The sequence below is a fragment of the Leptinotarsa decemlineata genome, unplaced genomic scaffold, assembly GCF_025532065.1.
Source record: "Leptinotarsa decemlineata unplaced genomic scaffold, Ldec_3_MD MMD2_tig00078422_RagTag_RagTag, whole genome shotgun sequence".
Lineage (NCBI taxonomy): Eukaryota > Metazoa > Arthropoda > Insecta > Coleoptera > Chrysomelidae > Leptinotarsa > Leptinotarsa decemlineata.
Genome location: NW_027412747.1, coordinates 1,068,378 through 1,094,254, shown reverse-complemented (window position 1 = coordinate 1,094,254; position 25,877 = coordinate 1,068,378). Strand labels below are relative to the sequence as shown.

Below are 25,877 nucleotides of genomic sequence, written 5' to 3'. Positions count from 1 at the left end.
TGTTGTTGATTAATGATTATATGTCTACAATCTCATGTTAGTTTTTTTGTAATTAGGCTGTCTAACAATTTGGGTAATTCTGATTGATTACAGACTGCTCGATAATTTTTTTTTCTGTAGACAATTTCCCAGGTAATGACATGACTAGATCGATTATTTCTTCAATATCAACGCTATAACTACATATATCTGTTGTATGTAACGCTAAAAACTCCCTAAGTACAAAATAGATAGTTGGCAACGTCGAAATGAAGAAGAAAGTTAGACATGCTAATGAGAGGTTGTAAATAGTTGTATAATAAAATTATAAACCTAATAAGTCTCCTGTTATTAAAATATATAAAGAAGAAAGAGGAATTAGTAGAATTACACACAAAACATAAAAGGTTATGGGCCCAGTATTGCGGATGCACGAAGAATAAAAAGGATTAAAAAACCTAAGGTTTCTGAGATTAGGAAAGAAGCATGGGGCAAGGAGGAAAATCCTATAATATTGAGGTATTATCCAGTGACTACCTAAATTGGAAATTTAGAATGGAAATGATACTGGGGGAAAACGGGGTAAAGGATTGTGTGGAGAAGGAAACTGATACAACTAGAATGAGTGAATCAGAGAAGAAAGGTTTCATGAAAGATGATAATAAAGCCAAATCCTTAATTGTCCAGTGCGTTTCAGATGCACATTTGGAAACCTTGAGAGATAAAAATACTGCTTTTCAGATTTGGAAAGTCCTTGAGGACCAGTTGCAGCAGAAAGGTTTGCCAGGGCAACTCTATTTAAAGAGAAAAATGCTCACAATGAAATTAAAAGAAGGTGAATCATTACAAAATTTCCTAATCAGTTTTGAGGAGACAATAAGACAGCTAAAAGGAGCAGGAGTAGAGGTTGATGAAAAAGACGTAATATGTAATCTATTGATGGCACTTCCCAAATCATACGAGACCATGGTAACTGTAATAGAAAATCTTCCATGTGAGGAACTTATATATGAGAATATTAAGAAGAAATTATTAGGTGAGTTAGAGAAAAAGCAACTGGGGAGAAGGAACCCTGAAACAATTATAAACCAAGCAGCTTTCAATATGGAAAGGGGATGTTACAGATGTGGAAAACAGGGACATTTCAAGCGGAAATGTAGTGATAGAGGATCACTCCAAAATAGAGGTTTCCAAAGAAACCGAAGTTTTCAGAGTTATCAGGGATACCAAAATGCTTTTAGGAGGCATAAGCAGAGATCATTTTTGAAGAGAAAATAATACAGGAGGAAGAGGTCAAGGAAGAAATATTAGAGGAAGCAGAAGTAACTATTCGGAACAGCAGCAACAACCATCTAATGATGTGGCCGTTGAAGTATATGATGAGTCAACAAATATATAGACTCTGGGTGTACTTGACCACTTAGTGAATGATAGAAGTGTATTTTCTGATATTTTAATGCTAGAGAATCCTATCAAAATTGCAATTGCCAAAAATAACAATTATGTATTTGCCACTTGAGTTGGAAATATTGATGAAATAAGTCTTGTAGAAGAAAGAAAAATTAACTGTACAATTAAAAATGCGCTTTATGTTCCTAATTTGAGAAAAAACTTATTAAGTGTAAAAAGAATGGAAATGTCAGAAATAAAAATAGTTTTTGAAGATGGAAAGGTGAAAGTCATAAATAATACAGGTATTATAGGAGTGGGCAAAAGAAACAGCTTGTATGAAATAAATTTTGATCTTGTCAAACATGGATGTCAGAAAACTAGTTTAGAAAATGATGATTTTCTACAGTGGCACAGAAGATTTGCTCATTTAAATTTTTCTAGTCTCAAAAACTTAATTAGAGGGAAATTGGTAGAAGGCATAGAAAATGTTCAAGTTTCAGATATTGAGTTTTGTGAGCCATGTACAGAAGGAAAGATGTCTAAACATCCATTCGGAACAAGGTGTAACAGTAGACGGCTTCTTGAAATTGTTCATACTGACATTTGTGGTCCTATCACACCATTAGCTCACGATGGAAGTAAGTACTTCATCACTTTTATTGACGATTTCTCAAATTTTACTGTTGTGTATTTAATTAAAGAAAAAGGAGAAGCATATAACAAATTCAAAGAATATTTTTTGATGACTTAAGTCAATGTTTGGTTTAACAATATCAAAGTTGAGGTGTGACAATGGGGGGGAATACATTTCTGAAAACATAAGGAAATTTTGCATAGAAAATGGAGTCACTTTAGATTATACAGTTACATACATATCCCAACAAAATGGAAAAGCGAAAAAAAAAAAATAGAAGTCTGGTAGAAATGTTATGGGGAGAAGCAATTTTATATGCAAATTATGTTATTAATAGGGGACCAATAGATATAATGAAATGCACACCTGCAGAAATTTGGTTTGACAAAAAGCCAAACGTACAGAATTTCAGAATATTTGGAAGCAAAGCTTATAGCCATATTAGAAAAGAAGTAAGGAATAAATTTGATTCAAAATTAAACAAATGTTTAATGATAGGCTATGCAAGAACAAAGTATAGAACTGTGAGATATAGAACATCAAAAAATTTTAATATCTAAGGATGTTAGGTCTGATGAAAATAATTTCGGGTACAAAAATAGAGTAGACTTAAAAGTTGAGGAAAATAATTCACAATGGAATGTTTCAGAAGAAGGGGAGCCAGATGATTTTTTTCAGACTGATGAAAGATAATTAGAGGAGAACGTGGATTCAAATGAGTTAAATGAAATTAAAGATATTAATAGAGAGAAAAAGCGTCAAATAAAACATCACCCCAAATATAACGATTACGAATTATATATGGCGTTTGATGCAATGAAATTTTTAGATGATATACCTCGAAGTTTTAATAACTTACAAAATAGGGAGGATAAATATAAATGGGAAAATGCCGTGAACAAAGAATTATATTCCATAAACAAAAATAATACTTGGGAAATAGTAACTGAGCCAAAGGATGTTAAATTTCTAGACACTAAATGGGTTTATACTCTCAAATCAACAGAAGAAAAAGAGTTAGACAGATATAAGGCTAGACTTGTAGTAAGGGGTTTTGTACAAGAAGGAGTTTTAGATTATGATGAGATATATTCACCAGTAGCCAGGATGACCACAATTAGGGTATTATTGAATGTGGGAAACCAATTTGGGTACCATTTCAAACAGTTAGATGTCGAAACTGCTTTTTTAAATGCAAAGTTAGATAATGAAGTTTATATTTACCCACCGAAAGGTTTCAAAATTGATAACGGAAAGGTATTAAAATTTAAAAAATCCTTGTATGGGCTAAAACAATCGTCAAGATGTTGGAACAAAGAAATTATAAATTGTTTAAATGAATTGGGGTTCACTAGATCTGAAAATGATTTCTGTCTATACACCTTAGATGTCAAACGTCGAAAATTATATCTATTTTTGTATGTGGACGACATTTTATTTGCTGGAATTGATTTGCAAAGTGTAAATTATTTAATCAAGAAATTAATGAAGAGATTCGAAATGAAATGCAAATAACTTAAACATTTTCTAGGTATAAAGATAGACTATAATAAGGAACCAGGAATATTGAAGCTGAACCAATCTAGCTATATTCAAAAGATTTTGACAAAATTTAAAATGAGTCATTGTAAAAGTTCAAATATACCAATTGATCCAAAATTAAAAATATCTATTTCAAAAAATGACGTTTTGACTGACAAGCATGTAAGACAATTGATAGGGTGCATTATGTATTTGATGTTAGGGACTCGACCTGATATTTGTTTCTCTTTGAACTATTTTAGCAGGTATCAGGATAAAGCCAATAATGAAATCTGGTTGTATTTGAAAAGAATTCTAAGATATTTAAGTAAAACTCGCAATGTAGGATTGGAGTTCAGGAGAGCTAGTCATATAAATCTAATTTGCTATGTAGATTCAGACTGGGGAAATGACTGACTTTGTTGATAGAAAATCAGTTACTGGTGTTTTATTCTAATTGTTTGGCAACACAATACATTGGTCAACCAAGAAACAAAATTGTATAACACTCTCAACTACTGAGGCCGAATTGATTGCATTATGTAGTGCGGTATGTGAAGGTATTTGGTTAAAGAAACTTATGTTAGAATTTAGTATTAATGTTAGTCCTATAACATATTTCGAAGACAATCAAGGTTGTATAGCACTAGTTAAAAATCCAGGTAAAAATCGAAGAGTCAAACATATAGATTCAAAATATTATGTTGTTTGTGAACATTTGGAGAAGAACCACATTGAAGTAAAGTATATTGAAACGTCTTCACAAGAAGTAGATATACTCACGAAAGGTTTACCATATGGGTTGTTCTCAAAATTGTGTCACAGTATAGAACTTAGGGATTTTAGCGAGAGGGGGTGTTGGATGTAACGCTAAAAACTCCCTAAGTACAAAATAGATAGTTGGCAACGTCGAAATGAAAAAGAAAGTTAGACATGCTAATGAGTGGTTGTATAATAAAATTATAAACCTAATAAGTCTCCTGTTATTAAAATATATAAAGAAGAAAGAGGAATTAGTAGAATTATACACACAAAACATAAAAATATCAACCGTCTTACCAAATTTATGTTCTGGAATTTGGTTAACTGTTTCGTCACTGTAGACTGATGAGAAATATTCTGCAAAAAGATTTACAATATCATCACTATTTTCACTGACAGAGTCATCATAATACATTTTAGATGGTAAGGAGTGTTTTTTTATTATTATTAATATAATTCCAGAAGCTTCTAGGATTATTGTTGATGTTATTCTCTATTTTATTCATGTATGCTTGATGGCAAGTATTTCTCAAAGCTTTGCACTTATCTCTCAAATAACAACATTCTTCATATTTATAAAAATGTCCATTTTTGTATTCTCTGTGAACCAATTTCTTCTTGAAAATTAATTTTTTCAGCTCAGAATTGAACCATATTGGGAAAGTAGAAGCTTTATTTTTATTTATATTTATTTTTATATATTATTTATGAATGATGAAAAAATTAAATCTAAGTAAACATTTCTTGAATTTGGAATATTATTAATTTGATATAAATTATGTAGACTAAATGAATGTAATAAAGCTAGTGCAGGTGAGTTTTCTGGACAATCAACATTCAGTTCAAGCTCTCCATTAAACCAAAATGCGTCGGGTATATTATAGTCACCACAAAGGATAATCTTGCTAGTACAGTATTTTTCCAAAATATAATCAACGGTAGCAGTATGTTTTATATAAGTATTCACTACAGAAGAAGGAGGAATGTATACACCACCGATAATGATTGTTGAAGCACCTATAGATAATTCAACATACAGATGTTCTATATTGTCAGGAGATATGTCGATTAACTCAGTTATTAAAGATTCTCTAATGGCTATTAGTATTCCTCCTCCTCTTTTTTTATCGCTATTTGTTTGGTCTCTATCTAATCTATATATGTTAAAACCTTTTAAACCCAGTTCACTATCGGAAAAGTTTCTACTAAAATTATAATATCATAATTTGAACACATAACACTTTGTTGAAATTGTAATATTTTTGTTCTCATACCGCCGACATTTTGAAAATACACAGAAAACTGATTGGGTTTTACTTTTTTGCAGCCGCTTCAGTGATTTGAGGTACCCAATTCACATATCTTATTGTAACATTTTCTCCCCTCTGCTTTCTATCATCGACTTTCTTTATATTGTGCCAGTTTTTTACTTTTAGTGGAGTTGGATCAGCATTAATGAATTTTTTTTTCCTTGAGTGCATCTCTTTTTTCTTTTGATTTAATTAACTTGTTTGCATCTTCTAAATTGGTAAAAATAACTTTCAATGCACGGTTACCACTTTTATTATTCTGTCCAACTCTGAATATCTGTTTAATATGTAAATCCTCATGAGTTTCTTCTTTAACTATTTCCTTAACAGTATTCAAGTCTTAGTAGTAAGAATTACCTTCTGCTAGATTGAAAATCATACCATTGTTCTTTTTTTTTGTCTCTCGTATATTTCATCTATGACTGTTTTTTCGGAAAAAGATGTACATGTTTCTTTTTGAATTTTTGATTTCAGTTCTTCAACCTCAGAATGCAACTCATCAATCTTCTTGATTAAATTGGTTACTAATCTTACCCCTGTGAGACAATCATCACAATAAAACTTCAACAGCCGTTTTCCTTTTAAAGCCATTACCTTTAATTCAGATGCACTTAGATTCGAACATCCTACATGCATTTTGCATTCACAACCATCACAACTCAAGGGCAAGTCATTTTCGGTAATTCTACATTTTAAACAATCCATGGTGTAGTATGTTTCTAGAGATATTTACTGAGTCCTGACCTGTCACTTGTAGGGTGCTTTATTTCTATTTTATGGGCTGTTCTGGCACTTGAGATTCTGATATCACTTTCAGGTATTTTGCCTAATTGTAAACAGATGTGAAAGGGATTGTTTAGGATGGCTTAGTTCTAGTTTTAACTATATGGATTTTAAATATTATTCAATTTTCATTAAACTCAAAACTTGAATTTGATGTTTCTCTTCATAAAGTTTTTCACGGTATTATCACCGTTGTTTTGATATTGAATTTGAAATTTTCGAAGGTAAAGAAACCACGAAATTTTCACTTTATATCAGAGCTCCGGCGACACACGTGTGCACTTCTACCCACAGTTCTTCTACACATTGTAACAGTAATATTGTATCACCTGAACAATTCAGGGCACCATTGAAAGCCAAGCCTAGACCCAACAAAATAAAACCAAGAATGCTAGGAAAAAGTGTCATAGCCACCGACCGTTGATTTTTTTAATTTTTCTATATTTTTTATCTCGAAAATGTATTTTTTGTGTAATATATTCCGTTTGAAAATATATCAATTTTCTTTATTTTTATTTTGAAAATGAGTTAGTTTTTCCATTTCAAAATACGTGCAATAAGCTTGGTGACTGATCCATTGATAAACCGTTGGCCAATCCACTGTGGACCACCCCTGGTCAACACTGAATCATTGTGCACTAAAAATTGAATTTTTTATGCATATTTCACTTGTAATACGACCGACTTTAAATTATCATACTCATAAGATAATAGTTCATGTAACTACTTACCCAAAATTTCAATAAACTTCATGTATTATTTTCCGAGATATATGGGTTTGAAAAATTTGTGATCCACTGTCGACCATCCAACCCTGCATATAACATAGAAATTTAGGCATTTGCGGTCATCTTTTCAAACTTTTTCTGGATTGGATTTGTGGCCTATCATCTTTAAAGGTTTGTCTTATCACTTTCAGGCTTGAAGGTACACTGAAAGCATGTAGTGTCTTATAATTTCACACATTCCAGTCTACCTATCAATTTGTAACAAGCTGATTTCAATTTTAAATCATTCTCTGTGACTACTCAGCTGCAAGATTTAGTATTATTCATCTCCTGATGATGCTAACTTGTTATCGAAACGCATGTTATCACATACAAGCTTGAAGGTACACTGAAGGCATGCAGTGTCTCACAATTTCACACATTTCCAGTCTACCTAGCAATTCGTAACAAGCTCATTTCAATCTAAAATCATCCTCTGTGACTACTCAGCTGCAAGATTTAGTATTAATCGTTTTTTGATGATGTTAACTTAGTTAGCAAAACGCGCATAGCGAGAAAGTACTTCAGTTCTGATGACGGAATTTGTTTTCATTAGATTTATGACAAACTGAGATGTTTGTCAATTCTGCAGTGAAGAAAATCGATTTCAAATTATTTCTCTGTAGGTTCATAGTTTTTTTTTTTTTTTAGGGGAAAATATCAGGAGAGTAGAAGATGAACATATTTCTTTATTGCAGACAATTCTTGAGAGATGCATGCGAAAAGAATCTTTACTATGTGAACTATATTTACAATTGGTGAAGCAAACAACAGATCACCCTGATCCAAACTCTAGAGTTAATCTACGTCATTGGGCTCTTTTGTCACTTGCATGCTCAGTCGTTTTGCCCCCAAATAAGGCAATTCGTAGATATCTAATTTCTCATTTGAAACGGTGCAGTTCTGATTTTGTTACTGAAGAAGGAAAATATGCCAGGTTTGCAGAAAAATGTTTAGGAAAAACTCAAGGAACCAGGAGGAGACAGTGGCCTCCTTCCAGGGAGGAAATTTTATGTACGATAAACAGGAGACCAGTTTATGCAAGATTCCATTTTATGGATGGACAGTATCATTCTGTTGAGTTTCATCCCTCTGCTACAGCCAGAGATGTTCTTGAAGTAGTGAAGAATAAAATTGGACTATATCAAGACGCCAAAGGTAAAAAAAATATATTTTTATTTATATTACAATGAAAATAAAAGTTCAACTTTTCATTATGTACAAATCTGCCAAATAATGTACTATAGAAAATGTTTGAAATAATGAATTGGTTCTTTAAAAAAAATCTTGGCATTTAAAGTCATCAGGAGACCGATTGTCGGTATTTCTCTTGCCTTGACAGAAAATCTGATAGTATATATTTACTTGATTAGATGAAAATTGTCATCATTTTCAAAATATTAATAGTACTTTTGAAAAGAACATTTTCTCATTTTCCTTGCAATTGTATATGAATTTTCATATTTTTGATAGATAGTTTATGCAAATTTTATAAATGATGTTTACAAAATAGAGAGAGAGGGAGAAATGAGGACGTTTATTGTCCTGAGAAAACAAGTTCTTGTTAACAACATACTTTTTTGGGCTATTTTAGAATAACATGAAAGTATTGGCTAAATCTCATCTACTTATACAGAATAGAATGTTAAATACATTTTTACGGAACAAATTGATATTTTCTTTGAAAATAAGTAATAATGTAGAAAAAACATTTGAGAATAACGTTAACTTTACGATAAGAGCTGGAAATTGATGAAATTATAGTTTACTTCCATTGATAATGTAATTCAATAATGATTACATGGTCATCAGGGATTTTTATTTTGAAATAATGATTCATCCACTTAGATAATTGCACAGCAATGGTACCAACTATCTTAAAATACTTTGAAGTTCAGAGTCGAACAACCCATTTTTTAAATTGGAACGTTCAGTGAATAAAATTATTTTCCGCTCCACGATGTAACAAACTAGATTCATTGTTATTTATATTAAATTATTATCTTCATTATAGAAGCTTTTTTTCATGAATTTTGACGATCTTATTCTAGAAGTCGAAAATATTTAACTTACAAAATTCTGATTCTCTGTACTCATTTCTAATATTGTTTCGAACAAATAAGCTATTTTTTGAAATGATAGGAATATGTCTATTCTAGAGGAGATTGTTTTCGAAAAACATGTATTCAGGTCAAATTCTTTTCTTGAAAGTAATTTATTCAGATCATAGGTACTATTGAGTTTCATTCAACTGAGCCAGGATTTTTAAAATAACATATTCTTCATTGAGTTATCTGTTCTATTCAACGAAATATATTTTAGTATTGAAGTCTATCAAACATTGGTACATTTGCTACTCAATACACCTATCAGAATTTATGTAGTTGCAGCTATCTCTCTCTGTATCTGTATCTGTAAAGTAGGGAGGGTGAGTGTAAGCCCACGCACTTAGGCGACATGTGACCCATTGTACATCCTCCCTTTCCAGGAAGGTGGACAGGTCGCTGGGAGACATCTTCTTTATATCGGCAGGTGTAGGCGAAGACTCGCAGAACACACACTCTCTTATTGACGATAACTCCGGGCACTCGCACAGGACGTGCCTGACATTCTCATCTTCCTGTTCACACATCCTGCGTAGAGGTGTGTCCACTAGCCCCATATTATGGAGGTATTTCCTTAGTTGACAGTGGCCAGTCAGAAATCCTACCGTAAGGCGTAGATTTTTTCTGGTTATCGCCAGATATTTCTTCGGCGCCAGCTTCCCAGAGTCGCCCAAGGTAATCCTGGCAAGAATACATCCTTTGATTTCATCCCATCTCTTTAAGGATTGAGCATGGGTGTAACATTTGACTAGTTCCGCAATTGTCGAAGTCATCAGGTCGTGGGTGCCACTGGGTCCTAAAATTCTTAGTCCAGCCGCTTCCTTGGCTAAAGAGTCGGCAGTGCGATTACCTTTACTCTTGTCATGCCCTTTAACCCACCTCAGGATAATGTTAGGATAATGTTATCTACCGAGGCTTTGGCTAAATCTTGGTGGCACTCTAGTACTAGCCCTGAGGTAACACGCTGTCTGTTCAAGGCTAATAGTGCTTGTCTGCTATCAGTGAGATTGTTATGTTTTTGCCAGAAATTCCTATCGTGGTTATTTCTTTTGTGGCGATTGAGATACCAGCCAGTTCTGTTTGGACCACGCTGGTATTTCTTCCCTTTCCGCACTTAATCCTTAGGCATAGTGACCTGGAGTACACTCCACATCCTGAGCCTTCTTTGGTTTTTGAGCCGTCTATATAAATCCGTATTGCATTTGTAGCATCTGTGTTCTGCTTAATTTGTATTTTGTAGGGTTTATTAAACACAAACCTGGGTTCAATTACATCACTTGTTGTCTGCAGCAGAGGTTAACGTTAACTTTACGATAAGAGCTGGAAATTGATGAAATTATAGTTTACTTCCATTGATAATGTAATTCAATAATGATTACATGGTCATCAGGGATTTTTATTTTGAAATAATGATTCATCCACTTAGATAATTGCACAGCAATGGTACCAACTATCTTAAAATACTTTGAAGTTCAGAGTCGAACAACCCATTTTTTAAATTGGAACGTTCAGTGAATAAAATTATTTTCCGCTCCACGATGTAACAAACTAGATTCATTGTTATTTATATTAAATTATTATCTTCATTATAGAAGCTTTTTTTCATGAATTTTGACGATCTTATTCTAGAAGTCGAAAATATTTAACTTACAAAATTCTGATTCTCTGTACTCATTTCTAATATTGTTTCGAACAAATAAGCTATTTTTTGAAATGATAGGAATATGTCTATTCTAGAGGAGATTGTTTTCGAAAAACATGTATTCAGGTCAAATTCTTTTCTTGAAAGTAATTTATTCAGATCATAGGTACTATTGAGTTTCATTCAACTGAGCCAGGATTTTTAAAATAACATATTCTTCATTGAGTTATCTGTTCTATTCAACGAAATATATTTTAGTATTGAAGTCTATCAAACATTGGTACATTTGCTACTCAATACACCTATCAGAATTTATGTAGTTGCAGCTATCTCTCTCTGTATCTGTATCTGTAAAGTAGGGAGGGTGAGTGTAAGCCCACGCACTTAGGCGACATGTGACCCATTGTACATCCTCCCTTTCCAGGAAGGTGGACAGGTCGCTGGGAGACATCTTCTTTATATCGGCAGGTGTAGGCGAAGACTCGCAGAACACACACTCTCTTATTGACGATAACTCCGGGCACTCGCACAGGACGTGCCTGACATTCTCATCTTCCTGTTCACACATCCTGCGTAGAGGTGTGTCCACTAGCCCCATATTATGGAGGTATTTCCTTAGTTGACAGTGGCCAGTCAGAAATCCTACCGTAAGGCGTAGATTTTTTCTGGTTATCGCCAGATATTTCTTCGGCGCCAGCTTCCCAGAGTCGCCCAAGGTAATCCTGGCAAGAATACATCCTTTGATTTCATCCCATCTCTTTAAGGATTGAGCATGGGTGTAACATTTGACTAGTTCCGCAATTGTCGAAGTCATCAGGTCGTGGGTGCCACTGGGTCCTAAAATTCTTAGTCCAGCCGCTTCCTTGGCTAAAGAGTCGGCAGTGCGATTACCTTTACTCTTGTCATGCCCTTTAACCCACCTCAGGATAATGTTAGGATAATGTTATCTACCGAGGCTTGGGCTAAATCTTGGTGGCACTCTAGTACTAGCCCTGAGGTAACACGCTGTCTGTTCAAGGCTAATAGTGCTTGTCTGCTATCAGTGAGATTGTTATGTTTTTGCCAGAAATTCCTATCGTGGTTATTTCTTTTGTGGCGATTGAGATACCAGCCAGTTCTGTTTGGACCACGCTGGTATTTCTTCCCTTTCCGCACTTAATCCTTAGGCATAGTGACCTGGAGTACACTCCACATCCTGAGCCTTCTTTGGTTTTTGAGCCGTCTATATAAGCACTTCCCGCCATAGGCCCAGCCTCAATTGACCCATTCCTACTTCGAGGTTTACACCAGCCGTGCGCAATCGTACCATGGCCATTAACGCAACCTCCTTATCGTACAGATCCAAAGAGGTCAGGCCCGTGATTAATTCCATTGCCGCGGTTGGTGTTGTTCTCATGGCTCCTGTGATGTTTAAACAAGCCAGTCGCTGTATTTGATATAATTTTTGGATGGCCGTTGCTTGTAAAACTTTCGGTCCCCATGCAACGACTCCATACGTTAACATAGGTCTTATTATTGCAGTGTAGATCCAGGCGACCACACGGGGTGAAAGACCCCATGCGCGTCCCACTGTCCTCCGACATTGCTCATAAGCGACGTGTGCTCTTTTTGCTCTACTCTGTAGATGAGAGTTCCATGTTAGCTTCCTGTCGAGGATAGTACCAAATTATTTCACCTCTTCAGAGAAGTTTAGTTTGCTTTTGAAGAATTCAGGTGAAAAGGTGAAAAGCACCATCTCAGTCTTCTTGGGATTGATCGACAGTGAGTGTTCCTTACACCATGTTTCTATTAATTTGAGCCCATCCTGCGCTCTATCGCACAGTGTGTTTACAAATTTGCCGGTCTGCAAGATAACTATGTCATCTGCGTATGCAATTGTGTAGAATCCATTTTCGATAAGGTGATTAATTAGGGTATCCAGAACTATGTTCCAGAGAAGGGGTGATAAGACCCCCCCCTGTGGACATCCCCTCATGACCAGTCCTTTCACTGTGATGTCTTCTACAATAATACTTATTGCTCTGCTAGAGAGTATCTGAAGTATCCATTCTCCTACTACCAGGGGTACACTCCTGGAGTGTAGTTGCTGGGTAATTGTTGGAAAGGTTGTTTTATCAAACGCTCCCTCGATATCTATGAATATACCCAGGGTGGATTCTTTGCTGTCCAATGATCTCTCGATTCTGCTAACCACATGGTGAAGGGCCGAATCAGTAGACCTTTCCGGGGTATATGCATGCTGATTTGGATGAAGTGGGTTGTTAACAAGTACTTCATCTCTTATATACCGCTCACATAGCCTCTCCATGGGTTTTAAGAAAAACGATGTGAGACTAATAGGTCGGAATGCTTTTGGTAGGGTGTAGTCCATCCTACCTGGTTTGGGTATAAATACTACTCTTACTTCTCTCCACTTACTAGGAATATACCTCAGAGCTAGAGAGGCTCTGAATATTCCAACCAAGTGCGGCATAAGAGTGTCCAGTCCCCACTGGAGTAGGGCTGGTCTTATACCATCAGGTCTTGGTGACTTGAAGGGTGAAAAGCCCGATATAGCCCATCTTATTTTGTCCTCATCAATTACTGCACTAGCATATTGCCAGTCGTATTGTGAGGGTGTTGTTGGTACATCCATCCAGTTCGTCGTTCCAGGAAAGACAGAACCTGGGAAGTGAGTTTCCATAAGAATCGTCAGGATGCCGATACTCTTATGGTGGTCATTTGAGAGTGCCTTCTGTATCCTAGAAGCTAGTGGGAAGTCTTCGACTGCCTCACAATAGGCTCTCCAGGCTTCTCTTTGCCTTCGCCTGCAGACTTTTTTGAACTCTCTGAGGTTGGCTTGATATATACCCCAGTCCTCTTCGAGTCTTGTACGTTTTGCCTTGTTAAAGGTCGTTCTCGCTGTCTTTCTGAGGTGTTCCAATTCAGGGCACCACCATGTGTTGGTTGTGCCATGTGTTTGAACCATCTTCATTGGACAGGATTCCTTAAAGGCAATGTCTATTTTGTTGTGGATAGATACTGTATACCTTTCCAGTTCTTCATTGTTGCCAAGAGTCAGGACCTCTGTTTCCCGCAGAGCTCCTCTTAAGAGTCGATTGTAGAGAGCTACATCCGTCCTCTTCGGGTCACGGGATTTTACAGTGGTCCTGAGATCCTGGTTCACCGTATAGGTCAGCCAGCGGTGGTCTGACATTTGCACGTCCGAGACTTGCCAATCTTGAATTTTGTTTGATATTTTGGCTGTCGTAAGCGTGATATCTATTAATGTTTGACTACGGGCGTTAATAAATGTTGGCTCCGAGCCTCTGTTCAATGTTAGATCAATGTTACCTCCATTTCTCTGGTCGGTGGTAGGGTGGCTGCATCTGAAGGGAGGTACACCGATGCGATAATCAACGCCATATATTTGTCTTTTCCAACTGGACATTCAACTTCAACCGCAGTGAGGTCTGAGGTGCTGAATTGTGCCATCGGAAACGCTCTGTATTTCCTAGGAACGTAGACAGCCGTCCTAGGTTGCTAGTTGCTTGGTAAGCTGAAAATTTGACCAGTTGGGCTACTAAAACCAGTAATTTTGGTCTTTATTATCCAGGGCTCCTGGATCAAATATTGCCTCCTCCAATGCATCAAGGTGGCGACATAGTGTTGCCGTTGCCGCCTTTTTGTGTTGAAGGTTGCATTGTATTATTTTTACTTTTTTTCCCATGAGACAGTTGTTGGATTCAAAGTTACCTTTAGAGGTCTATCTGCTCCCCCGCTAGGGGGGAGGTGGCCTCGCTGTTTTTGGGTTTTTGTTGTTGTTTTTGGGCTGTTCTCCGTCAGGTCATCGACTGGCATCTGTTAAGATGCTTTGACTTCCTTTCCGGGACCCATGGTGGCCTTGGGGTCAATATCCACTTTAGGTGGCTCGACTTCCAAGGACCTAGGGTCTTCAGAGGTACCCTCTGCTTCTTTCTTTGTAACCCTGATAGTCAGTGAGGTAAACGCGTAGCTTAACCTCATTGACTTCTTCTTTAGGACAGCCATATCATCGTCTCCGATCCCGAAGACGAAGAGGTGTCCTTGTGGGTTCATCTTAGCCTCATGATGGAAAGTACACCATCTTGCTACCGTCAGGTCAGGGTTCTACGGCTTCAGCCGACCCAGCACCCTCTCCTTTTCACCGGATGTCGTTTTGTGGGCGTCCTCCGGGATCCAGAGTGAGGCTTTGGTAAGCTTTGGGAGCTTATCCACACTGACGACCGCCAGTGATGCCTCCTCCCACGGCTTATTATTCATTGTGGCTTTCTTCAGCCACTCTAGCGTCACGTCGTCATCGCAGACCACTCTGATGATTTCACCAGAGTATGTCCACGACTTGAACGTGGGCGGTTTGCTGTTGTTACTGCAGGCAGAGAAGATGATCTTGTCCAGTTCCTCCAATAGTTGTTTTTTGATGAGTTTCTTTCGTTCTGCGGTAACCTTACCGTACGGGTTAGTCTCATCTATGATGGCTACCTTGAGGTGTCTCAAGGCGGCCTCCACGAAGGTTTTGGAGGGTACAGCGACATTACTGTCGCTGCGCAGCTTCTTCAACCTTCTTGGGGTTCCCTCCGTGGAGGTATTCGCGTGAGGGCGCTTTCCTGCAGTGGCAGCCGGTTCCTTGCCTTTTTTCAAGGCGGAGCTCTTGGCGCCCGCCGCAAGAGGTGCCCTTGTTGTTGGAGATGGAGTGGGAGAGGTTGCACTAATAGTTGCTGCCACTCCTGCCTCTTTCGCTCTCTTTCTCCTCTTGGCCTCGGCGCCGCTAGTACGCTTACGCCTTGGCCTTTGCGTTACATCGAGAGGTGGTCTGCTATGTCCAGGCTCATTCTGAGCGGTAGCTTGGGGTGAACATTTCTGTTCATCCCCAGCCCCCGTCCTAGATTGAGGTGAGCATTGCTGTCCAGCCTCGGGATTTGTTGTTTTTTTATTTTGTTTTGGTTGTTTTATTTGTGTGTCTGTGTTCATGTGTGTTCCCACGAGTAGCAAGGGAAGGGTTGGTCACCTCTAGCAGAGCCCCGCATTACCAGAGGAAGGCTAATTACAATGAGGCTTCGCCCGGTTCCTCAATGGGATCGTTCGTAACCGCATATCACCCTGCGGCCATTCAGCTGTCGGCACGATTCCTTACACCTTATCTTGGGTAGGCTGGTCCGCGGTGGCATGTTTTGCAGGGATTTTTGGGGGTTTTAGTTCCCCTCACCCTACTTATTTCTGCCACTGACCAGGAGTCCGGCAACCCCGTCCGTAAGGCCACATTGGCTTCCCGGACAGGGCCTCCAGTCCTCTGGCCGTTTCCCTATCCGCCACCTGGGGACGCGCCCGATAGTTAGCCCAACCCACGGGGTAGTTGCAGCTAATAAGAAGAAGTTAAGGAATTCCTAATCGAGAAATTAAAATATATTGGAGAATAGTTAGTTTATTATAGATATTTACTTGAGATTTTTTATAAATTTTGTTGAGCTCACTAGAAGTCGAACAGATTTATTCTACCGAATTCTGCTTCTGTGTATTCATTTTCAATATTGTTTTGAAGAAATGATCTATTTATTGAAATGATGAAATTGTGTCCATTCTAGAGTAATTGTTTTCGAAAAAAATTATCTAGGTGAAATTCTCTTGAAAATAATTTATTTTAGGTCATATGTATCATTCAGTTTCATTCAATAAAAAGTTACTGGTTTTTTGTATAAACTGATCGAGGACTTTATGAATAACATATTCTTTATTGGGAGTCCGGTTCTGAATGACAAGGTTCAACTGTGTCTAATATCAGATCCATATTCATACTTGTTATTTATGGGTTGATGAGGGAAGTTAATATGAACAACCGCTACCATAAACTATTTATTACTCTAATGTGAATAAAATTAATACATTCCCTGCGAGAATATTCTTCTCTTATCTTTGTACAGGATAGAATATAAAAAAGGAAGTACCATAAAAAACTACATAAAACAAAACAGGGGAAAGAATCCAATTTGCAAACACTTTTACAGTATGATACATAGCACTCTCCCCTCTCTAATCAAGTTATATAATTTTAAAAATTCGATTATAATTATGCAAGTAACAAAATATAAATATTATACATAATAAACATGCATCAGGTATAAGTTAATCTATCAGGTGGTTTAATAACACGTTTTGGCCTTTCAAAGTTTTCACTAGTACTACTTGTCAAACCCTGGTTTTCAGAGTTGGAAATATTTACAGTGGTACTCGATTCATCAACAAAAGTCGAACAGCCGCTTTCAGAAATTTCAGTTTTTTTATGATCTTGTTCTGCATCTTCACAATCGTTATGAATTGGTAAACGAGAGACAACATTTGATTTTAATATCTGGTTTGTATGACGTTTCCATAAACGATTGATTTCGGGAACAAAAACTATATATGTACATTTACCTAATATTTTTTTAACCACAGCGGGTATCCAAGTTACCTTGTTTATCGTACGATAGTCTTTTACGATAACATTTTCATTTATATTAAATGTTGGTCTATCCTTCCCACCAAAATGTTTAATTTGTTTTACCTGTTGTTTTTCTATTCTTTTTTTGATATCTTCTATAGGAGGTTTCAATAAATCGAATTTTGTACGTATATCGCGGCCAAACATTAATATTGAAGGTGATACGTTAGTTGTTGAATGAACAGAGGTTCTATAGTCGAACAAAAAATCATTTAGTGCTGTAGAAATATCGATGTTTTTATTTGTACCTAGAGCATTCTGTAAAGATTTTTTAACAGTTTTTACCGTTACTTCTGCGGCACCATTTGATTGAGGATTGAATGGAGAAGATGTAATATGCATAATATTATATCTTTTCAGAAATATTTGAAATTCACCACTTGTGAAATTTTTTGCGTTATCCGACATTACATATTTAGGTATTCCAAAACGTGAAAATACTGAATGGAGTGCTTTCACAGTGAAACTTGAAGACATTGTTCTTGTGGGAAACACTTCAATCCACTTTGTATGTGCGTCGAATATAATCAAGTAATAATTATCCAGAAATGGACCAAAATAATCTATATGAATTCGATAAAAAATTTCATCGGGCCATTTCCAGGGAAGTAATTTATTTTTGACTGGACTTGACTTATTAACTGAACAATTTTTACATGAGTTAGACAATCTTTCAATATCAGCGTTTATACCGGGCCAATAGAAATGATTCCTAGCAATACTTTTCATTTTCATTACACCAATATGCGAGGAATGAAGCTGTGATAATATTTGTTTCTTAAGACCTTCCGGTATAACAATTCTATGATTCCATAATAAAATATTGTTTTCGATCGATAATTCATGCCTGATTGGATAAAATTGTTTGAATCTTGCAGTATTCTTTGAGCTTTTCGGCCAACCGTATTTTACATATTTGATTATCTTTTGTAAAGTTTCATCAAAACGTATATGTTGCTTAACATGCTCAAAATTCACTGCAGTTAATTCAGTTTCAAAATAGTTGAAATAATCAATATCAACAGATTTCCATTCATCTTCCACATTTATATTCAAGGGAAAACGTGAAAGAAAATCTGCGGAATTATTTTCGGACTTAACGTATTCTATTTTGTAACGATAATTTGATAATATGACTGCCCAGCGGCGTAGTCGATTCGCTGAAAATTGAGGAATACCTTTTTTTGGATTAAAAATTGCCATAAGCGGTTTATTATCCGTAACCAATGTAATATCTCTATTGTAAAGATACTGATTGAATTTACACAAACCGAAAATTATACTCAGTCCCTCTCTTTCTATTTGGCTGTACCCTTTTTCAGCTACAGATAAGGTACGGCTTGCATATGCTATAGGTTTTTCGACATTATTTGGTAAAATGTGACTTATTAAACACCCTATTCCATAAGGGCTTGCATCAGTTGTCAGTCTCAATTCGTATTCTGGATTATAGTGTGTTAATACTGGAGCAGAACTTAACAAATTTTTAATTTTTTTGAATGCAGTATCACATTTTTTACTCCAAATGAACTTGACATCCTTTTTTAATAAATTATATAATGGACTGAGAACTGTTGCAAGATTGGGAATGAATTTTCCGTAGTAATTTATCATTCCTAACAAAGATTTCAACTGGGTAATGTTTTCTGGAATCGGTGCCTTCTCAATGGCAATAATTTTATCTTGAGAAGTAGACAATCCATCTTTATTAATAATGTAACCTAAATATTGAACTTCTGCTTTATTAAAATCACATTTATCGACACGAACCTTCAAACCTACTTCTTGCAAACGAGACAGAACTTTGTCAAGCCTACTATTATGTTCAAAATCATTTTTACCACACACAAGAATATCGTCCAAAAAAACAACTGATCCTTCTATGTTTTGTAACAAAGATTCCATGATTTTTTGAAACTTAGCACAAGCACATGCAACACCATATGGTAATCGTTGGTATTGAAATAAACCTTTATGTGTTGAAATTGTGACTAATTCCTTGGAGTTTTCATCTAAAAGTATTTGAGCATAGGCCTGCGATAAGTCAATTTTAGAAAATATTGCACCCCCCTGTAATCGTGAAAATAAATCATCTATCCGAGGAAGTGGAAACTGATCAATTTCAAGAACAGGATTGATAGTAATTTTGAAATCTCCACATATGCGAACAGAACCGTCTTTTTTTATGACTGGTACAATGGGAGTTGCCCATTTTGAAAAATCAACAGGTTTCAAAATTCCTATCTCAACCAATCTATCAATTTCATCGTTCACTTTATCTCGCAAACCGTAAGGTAAGGGTCTTGCACGAAAAAATTTAGGAGATACCTCTTCGTCTTTTAATTTTAAAGTTACAGTACCTTTGTTAAAAGTACCAAGCCCAGGAGAAAATAATGCATCGTACCTTTTGATAATTTCATCAACGCTAGTGGGAGTAGTTGAATAATAATTGGCTGATGCAATTTTTAATTTAAATAAACTCATGAAATCGGGCCCTAAAATTGGTGTAGCCCCATTTTTTATAACAAATATATCAATATCATTGCACATATCATTATAAATTATTTTGACTTGAAAAATACCTAATGGTCTCATTTCATTTCCATTGTAAAAATGCAGAACTTTGTCTGTTGAAATCATTGGGTAATTATGAAAGTTACTCAAATAAAACTTTTCTGAAACTGCTGAAATGCTAGCTCCCGAATCCAGTTGAAAAGAGTATTCTTTTTCATCTATAACCACTTTTACAAAATAGGGTTCATTACTTACGTTACATGAAAAAATTGTAAAACAGTCTTCATCATTTACTTCCAGAAAGTTTTGAAAATTTTTCTTTTTCTTCTGTTTATTCGGACAAACAGGCGCTAAATGACCTTTAATTTTACATATATTGCATGAAAAATCGCGGTATCGACACAAATTGGTAGAGTGATTACTCCTACCACACACAGAACATTTAATTTTCGCACAAGCACCACCACTTGTTGAAGGTTGATTCTGGAACTGTTGAGCTGGAAGTGCGTTGTGACGTTTCTTCCGGTCATGAGACACGTGATGAATGCTTGGTTCAACTTTCACTACAGGCCCTTCCAATACTGTATTCTGCCTAGCTGCCATTTTGGACGAAGCTATGCGAATAACATCTGAAAATTTACAGTCCTTCTTCTCTTCAAAAAGTCTGTCCTGAACAGTACCCTTCTCAAATCCAACAACAAATCGATCCCTCAAAAGCATATCCAACATTGTTGACTCAAATTCGCAACTCGAAGCAAGATTTCGTACCCTTGCGGCCCATTCGGCGGAACTTTCTTGAGTTGACTTTACTGCATTGTAAAATTTGTATCGGTGAGCAAAAATGGATTCACTGTCCTTAAAATGATCGTTGAACAAGATTATCAAATTCTTATAATCCTTGTCTTCAGGTTTGTTGGGCAAGGATAGGTTATATATCAGTTTATAGGCTTCTTCACTGAGTGCATTTAATAAAATCGCACGTTTTTTGTCAGCATCTGTTATTTCATTTACTATGAAATAGTTTTCCATCCTTCTGATGAAAATGGTCCAATCGCTAGTTTGAGGATCAAACTCTCTAATATGTCCTAGATTCGACATTATTACTCTTTTTCCTCGTCGCCACTGTTATTTATGGGTTGATGAGGGAAGTTAATATGAACAACCGCTACCATAAACTATTTATTACTCTAATGTGAATAAAATTAATACATTCCCTGCGAGAATATTCTTCTCTTATCTTTGTACAGGATAGAATATAAAAAAGGAAGTACCATAAAAAACTACATAAAACAAAACAGGGGAAAGAATCCAATTTGCAAACACTTTTACAGTATGATACATAGCAATACTCAAATAAACCTGTGATTCAAAGTTGAAAATTAAAGAATTAAGTACATTGTAAATCATAAGTGATATCTATCCAGTATTGAACTGTAAGTACAGTTTAAAATAATTCCGTATACCTAACCGTGCATACTGATATACAAATAAGAGAAATCTTATTTTGGTGACGGTATGTTCAGTACACCTGCGTAGCCAGGGTCGTACTTGAAAATTATCTCTACTCGCTGATCTAAAATGGATCAGTTGAACTCTACACCTGGGACTTCAGACTACAGGGGATTCCAAAATGGAAACCCAACTAATAAAAGCTACTCTGCTGCACTTACTTAACAACAATTTCCCTCCAAAGAACAAGCCATCATATTTAACGCTATAGAGGGAATTCAACTTGAAGACTACCTCATTGGAGTGGGATCTGTAATAAACCCTAAAAACATACTATTTTCATCAAGATTATCAAACAACAGAATATGCATGTATCTTTCGAGCAAAGAAATAGTCCACAAATCTATGAACGAAAATGGAATGATTGAAATAAACGGCGAATCCCTAAGAGCCAGGCGACTGACATCTCCTACTGAGCGTCTTGTTTTGTCCAATGTGTGTCCAACTATTCCTCATGACCATGAATTACAAAAAATTGGTCTTTCCCCATTTTCTCCAATAACCTTTCTGCGAATTAGCGCATCCTTCTCCGAATATAGCCATATTCTGAGTTTCAGACGACAGGTCTATATCAGCTATATCTTGGCAAAAAAACGTGATGAAGAAGCAATTGAAATACCCATCGTCATAGACTATGAGGACCCCTCGAACATGCCTATAAGTAAAGAAGAATATGAAGATGCCTTCTCAATCTTCAATAATACAAATCACGGCCCCGATGAGATCCCAGTAATTTTCATGAAGAATCTCCCACATAATGGATATGAACTTCTTTCACCCATATACAACATAATATGGATAGAACACAAATTTCCATCAGCATGGTCAGAGGCGATAATTGTTCCCATCCTCAAAGCACGTAAATCAAAAACCGATCGTAACTCATATAGACCGATCTCAACTCATATAGACCGATCTCTCTCACATGTGTGATGTGTAAAATCCTAGAAAAGATCTATTGACCCCCGAGCAAAGCGGTTTTAGACAACATCGATTTGCCAATGACAATATTCTAGATTTAGAAAGCGATATTCATGAAGTACTAGCAGTAAAACAGAAATGTTTGGCCATCTTTTTTGACATAAAAAGAGCATTTGATACTGCATGGTGATACTGTATAATGAAAATACTAGACTCATGGAAAATTAGCGGGCACTGCTTCGCTTTCATCCAGAACTTCCTGAAAGTAAGAACTTTTCGCGTCAGAACAAATGAAACTTACTCGAGCAGTCACACACTGGAAAATGGTACCCACAAGGATCTGTCATTAGCCCAATTCTGTTCCTCATCGCCATGAATGACATTCTGAAAGAAAATAAATCATCAATGAAAGCACGTCTTTATGCGGATGACCTGGTATTCTTCTGCAAAAACAAAAATTCAGACACTTTATTATCATTGTCTCAGGAAGCTCTCTCGAACCTAGAGCATTGGTCCAATGAAACTGGATTCATTATCTCAACAGAAAAAACACAATGTATTCTCTTCTCCAAAAAAAGAAACGGCCAATATACCACCCCTCTACCTATATGGGCAAAATCTTAAATATGTCAAAACCATATAGTTCCTGGGTATAATATTTGATGACAAACTGAATTGGAATGCACACATTGAAAGCCTAGCCGAGTTGTGTAACAGAAGACTGGATATGTTGAAAACGTTGGCACATAAAGAGTGAGGATCTGACGGTCAAAAAATACTGCACGTTTACAGAACACTCATCAGATCTAAAATGGACTTTGGATGTATTGCATACAACTCAGCGAACAAGACAACACTGAAGCTACTCGACACTATCCATATCAAAGTCTTACCAATATCTTTAGGTGCTTTCTGTACAACATCAGTTGAAAGCATCTACTGTGCAATGGGGGAGCCATCTCTCCACAACAGACGTACCTAGCTCAGTTTGGCATATGCAGCAACAATAAGTGCAAATCCAACAAACCCAACTCACAATAACACATTCTGCGATAAATATAGAAATATCTTCACAAATCGTACAAGAATCTATAAACTTTTCTACCAGAGGATCCGCGATCATTTGTTTACCCCCGATCTATCCCTATCGGAAACGTTTCCTATCAAATTCAATCCACCTTTTCCTTGGACTGTCAAACCGCCGAACTGTGACACGAGCCTAACTAAATACGACAAACACAGTACCAACAGCCAGATCATCAAAAACGAACTCAACCGAATTATTTCTAACTAATCACACGGAAATCTACACGGATGCCTCAAAAACCAACGATGGAGTAGGAGCTGCAATAGTTTCAACCTCTGAATCGTTCTCATATAAATTTCCCTCAACTACCAGCATATTCAGTGCAGAACTCTATGCCATTTACCGTGCGTTGGTTTATGTCAATGCGACAGGTGGAGAGAAATATATCATTTTAACGGATTCACTTAGCTCTATATATGAACTTAAGCGCTTATATCCTAAAAATCCAATTGCACAAAAAATAAAAAGAGAACTACATCTGATCCAGCAACATGAAAAAAATATTAGTTTCATTTGGATCCCATCAGATATTGGAATTCAGGGCAATGAAAAAGCCGACGAATGTGCTCGTGGCACAATTACCTCTACCGAATCCGAAGTAGTGTCGAAAGTATTATCTACAGACATTAAAACAATGGTGAAAACAGCGATAATCCAGAAATGGAAAAATCAGTGGCAAGTGTCCGGGGCAAAACTACGTACAATCAAATATGATGTGAAACCGTGGCCTGACGAAACAAACAACCGAAAACATCAATTGCTCATCAATCGGCTACGCTTAGATCATACCAATCTCACGCACAGTTATCTGTTAAATCACACCGAAGAGCCAATGTGTGACATATGTGAAACAAAACTAAGTGTTGAGCACATTTTCACCGATTGTCCAAAATACTGGATGCAGCGAAACAACTTTAACTTTCCCCTAGTTATCTACAACACTATTGGCAGAAACTGTAATATTCCAAATATTGTCAAATTTCTTAAATGTATCGATATTATAACAAAATTATGAACATGTACTACTCGCTAATAACTAGGTTGATGCGAATTTGCTTAAATAAAAAAAAATTCTTTATTGAGTCATCTGTTTCTGATCAAATATACCCTTCTGAAACATTTTATTTATATAAGTTGTAACTGAAAATGCTATTCCACACCATTCGTCACACAATATTATAAACCTACATTTGTCAATAAATCAATCATTTCTGGTTCCAATATTTTAATAATTACAATATGATACTGTTTCCATGATCATTTTCTGACAATCTCTCAGTTTCTTTTTCTCCACATAAAAATATTTTTCAGTTTGAAATACATAAAAAATTATATTCATCTTTCTATTCAATTTTTTGAATTATGTTGATTTCTTGATAATTGAATAAATTTTTTTTGGAATGTTTTATTTGAAAAAAACTTTATTCGCTCCAATACCAAAAACCTAAACGCAAATTCACACCACCACCCAAAACAAATCCACGCGGTGGCAAAAACACTGATCACACGTTCGAGGAGGCTGGCAGACAACTATCACAGACAACAAGAGTTGAACACCATCGAAACAACCCTACAAATGAATAACTACTCAGAAAGAAGTATAAAAGCGGCTGCCAAGACCAGACGGAAACAACATGAAACTCGAGATACATCGGTCATAACAACCACACTACCATATATTGCAGGAACAACAGATAAAATCAGCAGAATTCTTCGCCGACACAACATATCAACTTCATTCGTACCAGAACGGACAATAAGGTCAATGCTTCGTAATCCCAAGGATCAGATACCCCTGGAGTCACATGGAGTGTATGAAGTACCATGCCATGATTGTGACAGGACTTACATCGGCCAGAATCAACATATGCAAAGATGAACCCACGTCTTCTCTCTTCCAACACGTACTGCAGACAGGACATAACATCAATTTCGATAACACAAAAATACTAGCAAGCAACGAAAACTTTTACTCGCGAACAATCAGAGAGGCTATCGAAATTGAAATACGACCTAATAATATGAACAAGAGGGATGATGCGCAAAGATTACCATCAACATGGAGACCCGTTTTATCGCTTCGCACAAGCAATCAGACCGCCCAACCCTAGAAGCAAAACTCGGCACATGACAATACAGGTACAATAACAGAGGCAGGAGAGACAGCTCAGGTAATAAGACCAAAACAGGTAGTCGAGCAAACACAGGTAGTGGCAGCAACGCAGGTAAAGAAAAACATCCATCCCTATAAATTGAGACACAGAGTTCGAACTAATCAGTCTGGTTGAAAAAACCAGACATCACCAGAAGATGGAAAATGAGACTTTGCCGAAACGTTGTGAAAATAATCCTTATGGGGATAAAATACACAGAACACGGAGCGTAACCCGAAATATATATATATATATATATATATATATATATATATGAATATTAAATTTTACAAAAAGCATTT

At 36.3% G+C, this 25,877-nt stretch overlaps 1 protein-coding gene across 1 annotated transcript in view; it reads left to right on the top strand.

Annotated features, from left to right (window-relative positions):
- The window catches only part of Myo81F (unconventional myosin 81F), a 359,268-nt gene that overhangs the window by 283,018 nt on the left and 50,373 nt on the right, over positions 1 to 25,877 (top strand). Inside the window, exon 18 of the mRNA XM_074185988.1 lies at positions 7,800 to 8,306. Within this exon, the coding sequence (XP_074042089.1) occupies positions 7,800 to 8,306 (507 nt within the window). The remainder of the gene's footprint in view (positions 1 to 7,799; positions 8,307 to 25,877) is intronic.